The 16,647-nt window shown below is 32.3% G+C and overlaps 2 protein-coding genes across 2 annotated transcripts in view; both read left to right on the top strand.

The window, feature by feature from the left end:
- The first annotated feature begins 4,918 nt into the window (after window positions 1-4,918).
- On the top strand, window positions 4,919-7,745 carry LOC118737062. The gene is made up of 4 exons (XM_036467309.1): window positions 4,919-5,258; window positions 5,363-5,407; window positions 5,473-5,561; window positions 6,949-7,745. Exons 1-4 carry the CDS (start codon window positions 5,190-5,192, stop codon window positions 7,220-7,222), a joined length of 477 nt encoding a protein of 158 aa, XP_036323202.1. The 5' UTR covers window positions 4,919-5,189; the 3' UTR covers window positions 7,223-7,745.
- Window positions 7,746-13,378: 5,633 nt separating this feature from the next.
- The window catches only part of LOC118737057 (cGMP-specific 3',5'-cyclic phosphodiesterase), a 90,346-nt gene continuing 87,077 nt past the window's right edge, over window positions 13,379-16,647 (top strand). Inside the window, exon 1 of the mRNA XM_036467303.1 lies at window positions 13,379-14,051. The gene's annotated coding sequence lies outside the window, so the exon portion shown is untranslated. The remainder of the gene's footprint in view (window positions 14,052-16,647) is intronic.

Here is a 16,647-nt window from a genome sequence, read left to right as displayed (position 1 = left end):
TATAAGGACAAAGGTGAAGGGGAATATGTAGATGAAGAAAATGATAAACATAAAAGTAAAAACAAAGATAAATATAAAGAAAAAGGTGAGGATGAGGATACCGATAAAAGTAGAGATGAAGATAGAAGAAGAAGGATTAAAATAAAGGTAATTATAGAGAAAAGGATATAGACACAGAGACTCAATCTGGGCACTAATTCCGGATTTTAGAGATTTTCGGGATTCTTGGAACTTATCGACATAATAATCGATATTTTTTTATCGATTTTGTTATCAAATTTTCTTGTTAGAAATTTTTTTATCGGTTTTGGTAACAAAATTTTATTGATTTTGTTGTCGAAATTTTTTATCGATTTTGTTTTCAATATTTTTATCGATATCGATATTTTTAACGATTTTGTTTTCTAGACCCTTTTTCGATATTGTTATCGATTTTTCTATCGATATTGTTATCGAATTTTTCATTGATATTTGTTATCGATATTTGTTATCAATTTTCTTATCGATATTTTTATCGATTTTGTTAGAGTTTTGCACCAATATTTTTATTGATATTTTTATAATTTTTTTTGTCGATATTTTTATCGGTTTTGGTATAGATTTTTCTACCGATATTTTTGTAAATTTTGTTAGCGCTATTTTTATCGAATTTGTTTTCGATATTTTTATGGGTTTTGTAGTGGATATTTTTGTCGATTTTCTTATCGACAGTTTTATCGAATTTGTTATCGATATTTGTATCGGTTGTTTATCGATATTTTGATAGATGTTACTATCGACATTCCTATCGATAGAGTATAAAGATAAAAATAAATATAATGGAAAACAGAATAACATAAATGTAATTAGAACAAAGTAGGGTGGAGGTAGAAATATAGAAAGAAACAAGTAAAAAAGTTTAACTTGAGGCGGAGCCGAACATTAGATAACAGGCGCAATTATTAAATATGTTTTTTTTCACCTATCTAAGCTAAGCTCAGAAAAAAGCCGTTCACCTTACTGCAAATAAAATTCTCTCAAAATTTCAAGTCATCTGAAGTATGTTGAGTAATCGGTTCTAATTGACATCTTTTATAGCTAAAAATACATGGCCAAGATCGTTGTTCCGTAGCCAGACCTGCGGATATCGATTTTATTTATTAACAACCTAAGCTCACAAAAAATTTCAATCGATCTGAAGTATGATGAGCATTTTGGTCATGAGCTCTCCGCCTAAAACGTTTTTGGTGAGAATTCCTGAAACGATTTCAATCCTGCTAAGATCCGCGGACCATGCGGGCCAATGGCAGAAAACGTCCAAGTTTGCAATTTTTAAAGATTTGGGGCATTATCATACTTCTTTTGAGAGTGAAAGATTTATGGCCAAAGTCCAGTTAAGCATGCTGTTCCTAAAGCTATCTACCGTTCTATTTAAAGGTGGGCATGAAAACTCCCCCCGCTCCCCCCGTCCCATTTATGCGTTAACCGTGTATCTAAATTTTTTGAGAAACCTCACACTATTTGAAAAGGAAACTTTATATGGGTGATCACTAGTTTTTGTAGAGCCAGACATATTAAGTAAAAATTCATTTATTGTATCCTAGTGGAGGAGAATATGCATTTTTTCTTATATAGTCTAGAGTCTAGACTAAAGGCAATGTTGTGATCGATTTTTTATACTCGACGCGTTCAATCGATCTTCTTGTTCTATCAGTAATTGTGTTTTAGTGAAGACGTATTTCAACAAAAAGCCTTTTGAACACAGAAGAAGAAGGTAAGTTCTATTATTTAAAACCAAGTTTAAATGAATTGGCTTTAATATGGCCTTTAAATTGATCCATTTCTTTTTTTAATACATATTTTAAATATTGGCATTTTTTTAACTTGTAAATGTTTGGTTCTTTGAAATATTTTGAACTACATTTATTGTGCCCCATTTGCACGATTGTGTTTTTCGAAGGCCGTAACACGATGATCGGTAAAATTTTAATTTTGCTTTTCTGTAATAAGGTTAGATTTTTGGCGGCGAGATGCACAAATTCTTAGGGCGCTGTAAATCGCAACACCATACACACCGCTATATGAGTCTGTATAATTGATCGCTATTAGCGATTTTAATCGCACCGCACTACGAAAATTCACTGATCATAAATCTAGTCTAAAATGAGTTGCATATGATTGCGAAGCGGATACCGAAACCTAGACCGAAATGAGTTACTTATAAGAAAAATAAGAGCCATGGGAGTATTTAGAAAGCGATCAAAATGTGCCATGAGTGAGAGCAATAAGAGTCACAAATAACTCATATGATATGTAAAGAGTCATGTGTGCAAGTCGACCTTCCAAAGAGGTGAAACACATTCATTTCTTAGGCTTAAGGTAGCTCATTATGAGGTTAAACCTTCCTATGACTCATTGCAGACTTGACGTAAATGTTCGCTGGGTAATGATTCGTCGATGATTGGCAAAACAGGTTTGTGAATATAATTAAACTCATACAATTTTTGCTTTATTTAAGCGGCGTGAGAAAAAAATAGTACATAGTCTTATATTGTGCTTAATTAAGGCATTCATATGTAGGTAATTATACTACAGTCAAACCTGCCTATACCAATGCATTCATAAGAAAGACTTTCCTTGACCTACTTACTACGTCTTTAATTGAACAAAATTAATTTTGATTTTTTTTTGCAAATAATTGTATCAATATGTTCATTCATTTCATTAGTGTAATCAATGTATCTAACTATTCTTTTTTACTATGTAATTTCAAAACTTTATAGCCGTTTTTTTCGACTTTTGCTCTTTTGAGTTAAATGGTCGATATGTATACGGCTATTTCATATTAAATATAAAACAAAAAGTGATGATTTTATACATATGTGATGGCCTTCGATTTGGCTCAAATTTTGTGCACAGCCTAATTTCATATTACAACTGAGAGAAATGGACTCAATAACTATTTAAAATTGTTTTCCTCAACATTATGGGCGTGGAAAACGTTGATAAAATAGTCAGCTTGGTCAACATAATTCTCTTTAGGTTCACTACTTCTTTGTCTATTATTGGAAAGTTAACGAGTCAAGCTATCTGCTTCACCATCTTAATAACTTTTCATGCAAAACGTTTTTTGAAATTATGGGGAATTTTAATGTTTAATATTACGATCCATATTCCCAAACTTATTTTGACGAAACCTTATTCAATAAAAAATCTAAATAATTACTAAATACAATAATACTATCTCGAAGACGAATTTTTAAATTTACTGCAAAAAGTCAAAACACATAAATTTGTCTCGGTCGAGCTCAAATGCAAATGAATTATTCAAGGGAAAGTAACATTCCCCGTAGTCCTGATAAAGCCGATCATACCTCATTTGCAGAGCAAGGAATAGTGAACTTATAGGGAATTTTTTAACCTAACTGCACAGTTTTATCGATATAATTTTTAAGTACAAAATTAAAAAAAAAACTTTAAATACATTTCTTCGGGTTTTTGTTAGAAAATTTTGAGCAAAGAAACTCAGCACCGTTTGTTACATTTAATATGGAATCGCCGTATTCATGCACATATGTTTAGCTATACGAAAATGTTCAGAACAAATATGGAAATCTATTAAGTCATATCGGCCTTGATGTTTTCTCATAACATCTGCCAGTTGTTGTTTATTTGGGTTTGACTGTACATGAGTGTACATTAGACCATATCAGAAGAAAGTTCAAATAGTTCCAGAAATATAAATACGCTGCTTTGTGGAAGTTTTTTTAAAACTGTACAAGAATGCTGCAAATCTTTGCAATCTTTTTTCCTTTACTATTAATATCACTAGAATAAAATACACCGACCTAGTGCCTATTAAAAAAATATATATCAAAAAACTCCATTTGAGCTATTTTACAAAGTCTTAAGTAAACGTGTTGAAATTCAATTGGAACCTTATGCCTTTATATTTTTTATATAAATATGCTGCAGTAAACACGATTTCCCCTTTTTTATCTTGAGGCTACGACCGACGTTTCTATGTCGTCAAACTAATATGCAAACCAACTTTCAAACAAGACGGTAGATATGTGCGTTGGGTTAATAATTTTTTTCCCTTCCGAATTGTGGACCGCACTGCTCTAATGTTTTGTTTGCATGTAAGCAAAGATCTATGATAGGAGTTTTTTCACTGGTCGTCATTAATATTTTTAGCACGCTATAACTGGCAATTGCGATTACAAGAGAGCGCAAAATTAATAATGAATGTATCATAAATTCGTCACACGAGTTGAAATATTTGCACAAACAAAGGCTCCAATTCAAAAGTATATGTAGGTGGCGCCAGGGTCGAGATATTTTGAAAATTATAAACATATGTATATGGTCCGGCTTGGTTCGAATTTGGCTTGGCTTGGTTCGAATTTGGCGTGTGTAGTTGCAACACAATAAATTATAGATTTTCGAAAAATTTTCCCGAATTGGCGCTGAAGTAAAAATATAAAGTATATTTGACATAAAACTTATGTTCTTTTTTGCGTTAAAAATTCATTTGAAAGCATGACGTATGGAAATACCCTTAAGTACATGGGTCCACCTCACATTCCCTGAGATTCCTGGCAAAAAGGCCCAAAAAACATTATTTTTGCCTATATCTCGAAAGTAATTTTTTGATAAACTAAATTGATACATATTCCGGTTCAGTGGTTTGAAATTATTCTATAAAGTTAACTCAGTTTTTTATTTTTTATCAAATCGACTTATGATAAGCTAGATCGCTCGAATAGCCCCGTGCCCTAGCCCTTGCTTGCAGTCATATTCATACATAGTTACTAAGTTAGTTTATATTTTTCCAATTTGCAAGTCAATGTGTACTATTTACAGTCACGTGTACAATAACATACGTAAATATATATATATGTATGTATGTATGTAGATATTTGTATTTACATATGTAAATGTGTAAAATCATTTAGAACATCTGAATTAATTAACTAAAGCAACAGGTTTTTTTTTTCGTACATTCATTGTAGCGTGTAATAAAGTTGGCATAGAGTGCAATTCGCACCAAAGAGCAACAACAATGGAAACAATCGTGCCAACAATAACTCAACTGGTTTTCTTCCCATCAATGTGGAATTAAAAAGATTTGTACAATTTTGAGTGGGTGTAATTTTAGTTGAAATTTTTTGGCTGTACCAAACACAACTCGCAGAATATTAAATAAAATGTGTAAAATTTTTATGATATTTGTGTGTTTACTATGTTTGCTGCTTAATTTATATGTCACAAGTATAGTAAGTAAAAGTAAAATAAAAAATTTGTATGCGGCTGGAAAATTGATTTTGTTTTATATATGTATATATTTAATAAAACAATTAAAACCGGTTTACTTTTATAGTATTGTCTATGCTTGGCATCGGAGCCGCCAACTTGTCTAACAAATGTGAGTTGATCGTTTTTGAATGCGTAGAAAGAAAAAGCTAGTAATTTATTTATTTTTGCGTCTAGTTGGAGGAGGAAGATGCCAAAGAAATTTTGGATTATGTGCTGAGTAAATATGAAGAGGTTGACATGAAAATTACCGGCGAACCGTTGGCGTAAGTAAAATGAGATGAAGAAAAATGATGAGGTAGTGAGAAGAACTTATGAGCCGCAAAAATTGCTTTCCTACCAATTGATGGCTAAGCTAGACCGGTAGGAACTGGTTTTGAATTATTAAAATTTGTTCAAAGTAATGCAAATAAAAAATAGGTCCATCGGCGAGAGCGAAATATAATGGGTATTATAGTTAACGGCTTGTATTTCTTCTGCTATTGTAGGCCAATCGGCCGGCGATGAGCTTCCAGAAGAGGGCCAAATGTTCAAAGTGTGGTAACATGGAATATAAAAAATTGAATGTTTTCATCAAATGTAAGATAAAATTTAATGAATTTTTAAAATTTTAATAGAGTGCCTTTGTTGTAAAAGGATTTTGTAAAACAAAAATTTTGAAGAATAAATATGTATATAGTGCTTATCATAACTTTACGACACTCACATAGTTACGAAATTTGATTATTTAGTTTATAATTTTTTAATTTTAATTATTTTTTTATACTCAATCCTTATCCAACATTCAAAAAATTTTTAGCCCGTTAAATTTTAAAATAATATAGTGCAAGTTTAAGGTACCTGGAACTTGCCGTTTACTTGTATAATTTTTTTATTGGAGGGTCGCTCATTTTCTCCATATAAAAAAGAAAAATCGTCAAGCTTACTTTGTATGGAAGAAAATTACTGAAATCGTCAACAAAAAAATCTTCGAAATCAACGGCGAGTTCAACAGCTGCTTCAACATTTCATGGACTGTTACAAAAATCGATTGGTCTGCAAACTTGCATATTCAAAATATTCCCAAAAAATTTAATTAAAAATCTCGAAATTTTTACGAATTTTGTTGATTTTTTTTTAAATGTTGCAACATTGAAAATTTTATTTTTATAAAATATGTTAAAAATAAAAAAATATTAAAATAAATGAGCAAATCTTGTAAATATGTGAACATACTATAGCTATTATCAGCACTAAAGCAGCCACATAGCGAGGATTAATTTTTTTAGTGTTTTCAAAATTGTACAGAATTTGCACAAAAAGTAACGGAAATTGCTATACGTAAGCTAATTCTCCATATCCAGTTTTTTTTATTACAAAAAAGGTATATGAAACAAATTTATTAAAAACAGAAATCTGAAAAATCTGAAAAATCTGAAAAATAATTTAGTGAAAAAGTTCGAAAAAGTTCCAAACAAATTCCAAATGCTCCCAAAAATGTCCCGAAATTTTTGAGTACTTCCCATAAAATGCGAGAAGATCCTAACAATTCCCGAAACCCCTTTTCTTCTTTAGATTGTTGAAAACAAGAGAACATACATACATTTGCTATTTTTCAAAAACTACTTTAGATGCCACAAAGAGATTTGATTTGAAAATTTTAATTCTTTCTAGGGTCCGCGGCAAACGTATTTCATCTGGCGGCACTGAGGAGTTTCACATTGTCTTTCATTACGTTGACAACACTCCCGGCGATATAATACAAAATTGCGTTTTTGTTGTTGTACATGTACCGAATGCATGTGAAACGATAAGCACAGTATGCAATACATTCTTACAGTCTACGCCACGTCCACTGTTGCAGCGAGAAGACCTAACTGTTTGCGAGGATGGGGTAGAGCCAACTAGGGCGAGTGAAGTAACCGAAGAAACAGCACAAAAGCGATAAACAGAAATTTAGCATAAGTTTAGTATAAAGGATTCACAAGACGTTGTAAAGGTCTTAAAGTCGTAAAAGTTTTCAACGTAAGATAACGGCTGAAATCTTTTTACGAATATGTAGCCACAACAAAATGTTTTCAAACTGATGGAAAATATATAATTAGCATATAGCATATAATTAGCACTTTTTTTTACTTAACATTGACAAATTTTACGACTTTAAGACTGCTCGACGCTTACGACGTCTTGTGAATCGCCTTAAGCAGGAATTACACGATTTGTACAAATTTTTACTTTTGGCAGTCACAGAGTATTGTTGTCTAGAAATAATGAGGTCAGCTCAATCCAACTCTACTCTGTAACCGTAAAAATGTAAAAATCTCTACAAATGTACAAATCTTGTGATCCCTGCTTTAGTTATTTATATGAACGTATACATATGTATGACATATTACTTAGTTTAGTTACTTAAGTAGATACGTAAGTCAAACTTGGCGAATGTAATGGAACTTTTTTAAAATAAAGTAAATATAATAAATACGATTTATACTTACTTTCATACAAAACTTAAATGTCCTTTGTCTGAAATATAAATTTTTAATACTGAATCCGGCTTATGAGATTTAAAATGGAAGATCAGAGTGTGAGAAAAATATTTTTAAAATATTGCCTATGGCAATTTATATTCGAATTTCCCTTACCTCCATACATATACATATCATATAACTTTAGCATATCGTTTCCATCAAGGAAAGAATGGAAGAATACTGAGTTTATTTAACGCCGCTTTGAGCACAAAATAGTACATTCGCGAAGTGGCAGTAGCAGTTTTCAAGATCAGCTGTTGTGCTTATAATTGCAGCAAGGAAGTTGATCGGGTCGAAATAGAATAAACATCATTTTTGTCAGTGAGAAGTAAAATCAATAGTTATTAATTGCTTATTGAGTTTGAATAAACGCATGGATACGTGGCGTATGAGTAACATAATCGAATGCTCAAATTTCATAAAAAAAATTAATTTTTGTTGTATCTCACAGTGTAACGACTAGAAGAAGCAAGCTGGACAAAATTATTTTATTACTGTTTTAGATAGATAAGGTCGAAGCTAAAAAAAAAAACTACTCTAGAACCGAAAAATATTCCGCGGAACTGATAACCTCCTCCTTTTTTGGAAGTCGGTTAAAAATAAGATAGGCTTGGCGGCACTGTGATCTTACCCCAATTATTCACTTGAGCATTTTATGCTTCGAGTGTATTTGAAATAGAAGAAGTCAGGAATAGAATCGTAGGCTGTGTTAAAAGAGAATATCGACCTTTGACAAAATGAAAACATATCCGCCTTATCCTGAATTTCGTCCGAAAACAAATTCACCCACAATTTGTCATCCACACGTAGTGAATATACGAAAGAGAAAAGTGAGTGATTTTGGGCAAAAATTCATATAAGGCTGAATAGTGTTTAAAAATTTTGTTCACCAGATTTTAGGTATCACCCTTTGATTTGCAAATATTTATCAGACTCTTCAACCTACGGTAAGCTTTCGCACTTTCTGCTAAGCTTTTCTGTTATAAAACAGACGAGGTACTCAACAGACTTGAATTCGATTATGTATAAAAAACAAAAAACAAATGTACATACGTCGGTTGGCCAATGTCTGTTCAATAGGTATAAGCTTATTAACATACGGTTGCGGATAAGCGAGCTTTTGCGCTTAAATAAATTTACATTAGTACATATCGCACACCACCGTCTGCAAAATAGGCACAACACAAAATTTGGCATTCTTGAAATTATCCGCTAAAAATGTACACAGAAGTTTTTATTGCCTTTCAGCAAAAGCTGGAGCAAATTTTTGTTATAATATGTTACAAAAAAAAAACTAAATAAAAGTCTCCCTTGACCACAGGATTTTCATGTGCTAAGAAATAGTTTTTCCCATTTTCTGACAAACGTGTAATTTTGAGTTGTGCCCCTTTTGAAGATGGTGTGCGATATGTACATATGGTATGCACGTAGGTAAACGTGTTTTGGGCGCACATGCTGGCGACCTTCCCCTATATTTAAGTAGCAATGATGGAGCTCGTAAACAAATCGACTTACAAAAAAAAATTATATACGTGTACAGATACGCACATATCTAAATATTTATTTATGTGTATTTGCTTACGTGCATATTTCCATAGCGGTTAAAGCTCGAAGTAGTTTCTTATGTGTACATATTAAGAATGTTAATCCCGGGGCCCAAAAATCCCGGGATTCTTGGCAGTAATTAAAAAATGATTTAAAAAATTCATAGAAATCCTGTAGAATTTAAGCGGATTCAAGTTTTTGGTGCAGAAGGACCAGTAAGTATTAAAAATGTCATTTTAAAATTTTATCCTTGAAATTTCGCAATATTTGTTTTGGAAAAAATAATATGTTAAGGACTTATATAAACTCGATAACATCCTTGAATTTCGTCCTTCTAACTTTTTCAGCTTAAAAAATTACCTATTCGTCTTTGTGAAAACGCCACTTTAAATAAAAAAGTAGGTTTCAAACCCATTTATATATAAGTTATTTTATGGTAGGAGAGCTGCTAAAACAATATAGAAGCACTTTTTTCGATTTAAGTTGCTGGATCGTGGGATTGTGGTAACGACATACCGAAAATCCCGGTATCGGAAAAAGCTGCCTGAATTAACATCCCTAGTACATACATATGTGTAAATGTGTACGTTTCTGTGAGTGCACCCCAAGCTTTTGTTATTATTTAAGTGGTTGTAGTTGTTATCAAAAATTATCTACGTACTGTTAATTAAAAGTAATATAAGTGGTGCGTATGAAATAATAGTGGTATTCATCTAAATCGATAACTTTATCAAGCAGATATTCTTATAAATTTAAGCACTTTGTTACATGAATGCCCCATACTCTGCTTTCGTTTAAGAAAACACAGCTAGAGTTGTGACAGAGCTGCATTGGCTTAAGTTTATCAAGTTTATTCAGTGAAGTCGCGGGAGAAATTTATCAAATATGTGGAAACGAGTTTCCATATAAATTTTGACAGTTAATTTATTAGGTTTGCACAATTATAAGTTTACACGGTTTATAATACCTTTATACGGTTTGAAGAATACCCTTAATAATAAGAGCTACTGAGAATAATTGAATAGAAAAATACTTGTAAGTATTAAGAGAGTTTGTAGGAGAGAACTTACAAAGTTATTTAACAGCGGCTCTCTGCGTTTTGTTTTAGACTTTTGTATGGGAATTGAATGTGTGTTATTTATAATCTAACGCCATATCTGATTCTCTGGAGGCAGTGGGAATTTTTAAGATATTAATTATTTCCATTTTGATTTTACCTAATCTTATTAAAAAAATATATATATATATATACATATCTATAATAAAAATAAACGACAGTGGTAAAATTTTTTTCGCTAAACGGTTTTGTTTTTTTCTAAGCGGACCAGCGATATACATACATATTTTTGAGAATTTATACAGTGCTCAGTCGGTAGCTCGAAAGTCGCATTCGGCGACCCAACTTACACATTTTATAGTGGCCTTATAGATCTCGTCAGATGGGATCGTGATGTCAGAAAAATAAAATTAGCTGTAATTTTCTGTACCTGATTTTTAATGATACAGGATAGTAAATATAACAGCTGAAAATATTAGTTTCTTAGAAGAAAATAATCCTTAAGAACTTATGTATATACCTAAAGAAAAAACTAATATTCCTATTTCGAAGTTTTGTAGCGGGCATTATTTGACATTTTACAGATTTCACTAAAACTTTGATCTACTGAGGTGACACGTAACTTCTCCTGCTCTCACAAATACTAAAGAAGTGAATTTTTAATTTTCTAATTTATATTTCATATACTTTTTATACGAATAACTCACCACTGTGCTTACCAGATTGCAAACAGCTGATTTCAGGGAGAACCTTTATCACAGTTAGAAGAAGTACTTACATGCCTATGTCTGTGCTCTCATTTGTGAACGTGTGTTAGTACAAAGTCGCTAAATAAGCTTCTTCGGTTAACCAAGGGGTGTAAATAGAGAGACCATTTCAAAATGAGAGAGAATAATGTATAAGAAAGCACTACAAATACATGAACATAATTTAGGGGGAATACAAATAAAGATTATTGCCAGCCGATAACAGTTACATGATTTTAAAATTGTGAGTACACATATAAATATGTTTAGATAATTAAATTAATTAAGTGATTAGTTTAAATTACAACAGTTTTCGAATATTCCGGTTAAAAGGTGAACAGATGATTTAACTAAATCGATAACTTTTTAATGTACTTTGTTACTAAAGAAGTAATACAATAATTATGTGAACATGAAAATGTTGAACTTAAGATACGACTTTATGCTAAACATGATGGCAATGCCGAAAAGTGTCAAGCCTCTCATTAATCTACATACATATGTACTAATCGAAGAGATAGTCTCAATAGGGCTATTCGCGATCCGGTGCAAATGGTCTAGCATCATTGCATTGCAAATTTGTATTGCAAATTATTTGCAATACACAAACAAAATGAACGCATTTGCATTTGTCATGGCATGGCAAATTTGCAATACCGAAAATCCATTGCATAAAAATGCTATGCATTGCATTCATAAACAAAACCAAAGCTGTTGCACAAAAATTGTTTTGCAAATGCTTTACCATGACAGTTTAATAAAGGTCGCTCACAATCCATGGCATATTTCTGCAATTGCATAAATGTGTCAACTCTTATGCACCGAATCGCGAATAGCCCTAATGTAAAACACTCTCAAAATGTTGTGTCGCATGCAGGGTTGCCACTGACGAAAAAAATACTTACTATCCAATTCAAAAAAATCCACCAAATTTGGAAAATATCTAGCAATAACTTTATTTTAGTTATTTCAGTAAAAACTATAGTTTTGTTCTATTATTTAGTTATTTTAATAAAAATGAAAACTGTTTATTAATGAACATTGTATTTAATTAATGATATGATATTTGAGATCATATTAATGGCATCTTCTCGGTTTTTTTTTCAACCAAAATCGAAACTAAAGGCAACAACGAAGCTTCATCATTTGAAAAACTTCAACTGGAGTTATTATAAATAAATACATTAGGGCCGTTAAGGATGTTGTGGAAGTGGTCTGGGATTTGCAGTGGAATTGCATTTGCAAATTTTATGCTGGCTGTCATGGCAACCGTGGTCATTTTATAGTTGTGAATTTACAAAGGCAACGAATTTGCGAATGCAATGGCATATGCACATGATCGTGAGCAGCCCTATTGACTCAAACATCCGCTTGGTATTTTTTTAAATTTTTTCTTATGGGAAAGAATATTGTATTATTAACCAAAACCATAAAAATTAAGAATTCAAGCTATATATAACATTAAGAACAATTAAAAAAAAATCGTCAAAATTTCGAACTTTCTAGTGTGAACTTTTGGGTATGAAGTTTTATCGTTCATGGAATTTTAGTTAAATCGATAATGTGGAGCTAAAAATTGCCGTTGATTAAAAAAAATGACCCCCGGTCCTTTGTGTTTTTTATTTTTTTCATATGACAATTGCCATTTATAAAAACCGGCGTTGACTTATTTTATGTTCTTGTGAATAATCATAGTGTGTAATTACATACCTGCCCTTTTTTCTTTCTATTTAAAGAAACATTTGAAATATTGAGGCAATCAAAAGCTGCCAGGATTCCAGTAAAATGAGTTTTGAATGGAGTACGATATGTTCGCCTTTTATCAACATACATGCATATATATGTATATATATGTATATAAAATGTGTGTATTAAAGCGATCGAGAATTAATGCAATAACGTAGACAGCACTTTTGGAAAGAAATATATTATACAGCTAGCTACGGGAACTATATATACCTTTATTTGTTTTTCAAACAAAACACTTTCTACCAAAGTTATAAAAAATTTACCTTTTTACCAGCCCAAATTTTTTTACCAACTTTGATAATAATTTTCAAACTGGCAACACTGGTCCCATGTACTATAATAACAACAATTTTCCAAAGATAAAGATAAAGAGCGAATGTTGAGCAAAAAACTAAACGAAGTCGCTTGAAAAGAAGGTTAAAACGCACACATGCAGGGGCAGCAGCATGGCCGTGAGTGAATTCAGTGTAGAATTTGCAGTCGCCTGAAAATGTTGTGCACCGGAAGTTGAACAGCGGATGCCGAATGGCCGCCGGTGACTGTGTAACACAGAAAATCTTTGCATAATCAAAATTGAAAATTTTACTCCTTCTACAAATATAATCTAATGGAGCAATCGCTTGCATATCCATGCAAAAGTTTTTAACAAGTGCAAGTAATTTAGTGAATAAATTTGTTAAATATAAATGAAACATTTTTCAAAATATTTTTGAGTGTTATAAATTTAGGCGATTGAGCAAGAAAAATTTGCCGAAGCTGTGCACACCAGCGATTGATAATTTCCCTCCCCACTGTTGGATGCTGTTACTGCTACGAAATATAACAAAAGTGAGCGAAACAGCTAGTGAGAATTTTCCACATGTAAACAACAGACTTACGCACCGAGTGACTGAATAACGATAATCAGACTAACTGGCTGACAGATATACAGCTGGAGTGAATTGAGTGCGTTTCAGTTTGTTTGAGGAAGAATATAAGGGGCAAACAACAACAAACAGCAAAGCAAGAAAAAACCACAGCAAATAAATAGACAACATGCCAGTGCTTTTAATTCATTGAAAATTCTGCTGAAAGGCGATAGTGGCAGCCAGAAGAGAAACACATTGCACGCGTTATCAGATGCAAGCGAAACAACAGAAAAAATAAGAAAAGGTATCGGAAAAAATACAAATACTAAGTAGTGCGTCCGCTAAAAGCGACTGCTTGTCAATGGTGCACAGTGTGCTTTTTGAACACTCCATGCGAATGAATCGTAGCGCTTTCGACAGAAGCAATATTTTGATATGAAAAAAAATTGGGTTTGAAAGCTTATTTTATTTCCTTCCGTGGAAAAATACTGCCATTGACCCACAATTACTTCTTAACCTTAAAAAAAATGGTCAAAAATTGTGTTTTTCTAAAAAAAAAAACATGCAAAATCCACCTGATTTATTCAAAAATAAATAAATTTTGTATATTTTATTATACTATTATTATAGATTTTGAGATTTTGACTGTTTAAAAAACGAAAAAAGACTCAACCGTCAATTTTAAAGATACGTTATATATTGAATTTTTTATGATTTGCATGCAGCTGTGCAGCCGTCAAGATCTTTAGTTTGAGCCAAGGTAAAAGTCACTAGGTCCGTTGAAAGCCAAATTTTAGCGATTCTGAAGAACTTCGGAATTTCATCAGACTTTTTAGCATTTTTTTCTTCTAATTTCAGAGTAAAAACTCGTTCAGCAAATTCGAAGTATGGTTTAAAATTGTTATAACTTGGCTCTCAGAGGGCCTAAAGATTTCCAACGTGGCTCAAATTAAAGATCTTAAATAGTACTACAGCGTACTTGCTATTCGAGTGATATAAAATTGTGAGAAGGATGCACTCAAAAAAGCATGTCTTAAATTGAGGTGTTAACATTTTTTTTTTTTCGATTTTTAATCGGTGGAATCGTGTTTATCATCTCAAAATCTATAATATTAGTATAATAAAATATACGATTTTTTTCGGAACAAATAGGGACGATTTTGCATGTTTTTTTGAAGAACACATATTTTTACCAATTTTTTTAAGGCCAAGGAGTAGTTGTGGGTCAATGGCAGTATTTTTTGCTGAGAGGGTATCACGTTAGCTTTAATAACTATTTGGTTTCATATCAAAATATTGCTTCTGTCGAAAGCGCTACGATTAATTCGCATGGAGTGTTCAAAACGCACACTGTGCGGCGGTCGCAGACAAGTCTACATACTTACATACATACATACGTATGTATAACAATGTTGACAGTAGTGCAATAAGATAAATAAATAATGAAATTTAAATATTAAAACAACAAATTTGTTGAAACAAGAGTATAGTGTATTGAACAAAATAAACGAAATTGTTGTGGAAATAAATTGCAAATCGTAAGCAGTGAATAATTTAAGGAAGCATTTACAGAATGTAGCGTAAAAAAAATGTAGAAAAAAGTTCGAATATACATATGTATGTAGAGCATTATACAATATAACACAAGATAACACTCAGAGATAGCGTTTTTTCTTTATTATTTTGAAGTTTAAAGGGAAAACTGAATTTTTGAAGAAGAAGTTTTAAAAACAGCAAGCAAGTATTTGGATTCAACTTAATAACACTAAAAGTAAGTTAATAAATTAATTTTTTACTTGTTTTATATTGAACAAGCAAATTTCCCGCGTTCTTATCGACAACTCAAAAGCACTTTTGTTTTGGCCAGTAATAGAAGTAAAAATTCCAGTTTAGATTGAAACCATTGGAGAGCAGAATCGTATCTCACAAAGGCCAAAATAAGTAGCGCTTTAATGCTTCGAAACACATTGAAAACGACGTGCTAGCGACCAAAGCTGGGTCATTCCATGTAAAAGAGGAACTGATCACATTCTGGAGTAAAATGTCCCACCAGTCACAATGGAATGGCCCAGCTGCCAAATTATTTTACCACGTAGTTTTATCTAGTTAATTATTTTACGGCGACAGAGCTACACGGCTTCTGTGGTTTTAGCCGCATTTGATCTTTTATAGCGACAGAAAAGTTTTTTCCTCTTCTTTTATGTTAATTGCATATCAATTTATCATCGCTGTCGAGTTCAAAAAATTCATGTCGCATTCGACAAAGCTTTTAGTTAATGAAGTTGAAAAATGGAAAGCTTTGTCCGTCGTTTTCAATGTGTTCCAAGCACAATTTCATATATATTTTTAGCTCACTCGGGTACAAACCACTTTGTTAACGATTTGAAGTTGGCCGATGGTCACAAATGCTAAAGCTTCTTGTATGATCTTACCTCTATGCCGATGGCACAGTTCGTCTACTTCTAGTCGTATGTCATGTAAGCCAATTAGGTAGTCAACCTTCGCGTGTTTTCTGTGAGAAGAGGGCCTAGAATCCTCGCAGCTTGGCAGCAGTTTTCCCGCGTTTATTGGCTAGTTGGACTCTGTGATCTTATAAATTATTCAAGGGGGAGACTGATATATCTACCGTGTTCTTCCTTGGAAGGAGGCTAGTCGTACTTAATCCTTGCCAATTCGTCGCTTTTGGATTTCCAATTCCTGGGCTCTTTGACTACCAGGCAAAATTAGTGCATATCCCACAAGCTATAAGTTATTTCTACAGTTCTCTCTTTTCGACTGCGATTAAAATGTGAAACAAAGAAGACAAACGCGTGACTGAAGTTAAACAATTTTTATCTGAATCTGAACCTGAATCTCGATCTTAATCTTAATCGCGACCAACCTCCGTCGCCATCCTATTA

This window comes from Rhagoletis pomonella, unplaced genomic scaffold, assembly GCF_013731165.1.
Source record: "Rhagoletis pomonella isolate Grant_MI unplaced genomic scaffold, Rhpom_1.0 Rhpom_scaffold_00004, whole genome shotgun sequence".
Taxonomy (NCBI): Eukaryota; Metazoa; Arthropoda; class Insecta; order Diptera; family Tephritidae; genus Rhagoletis; species Rhagoletis pomonella.
Note: the sequence above shows the minus strand (reverse complement) of the source record. Positions and strands in the feature narration are given on the sequence as shown.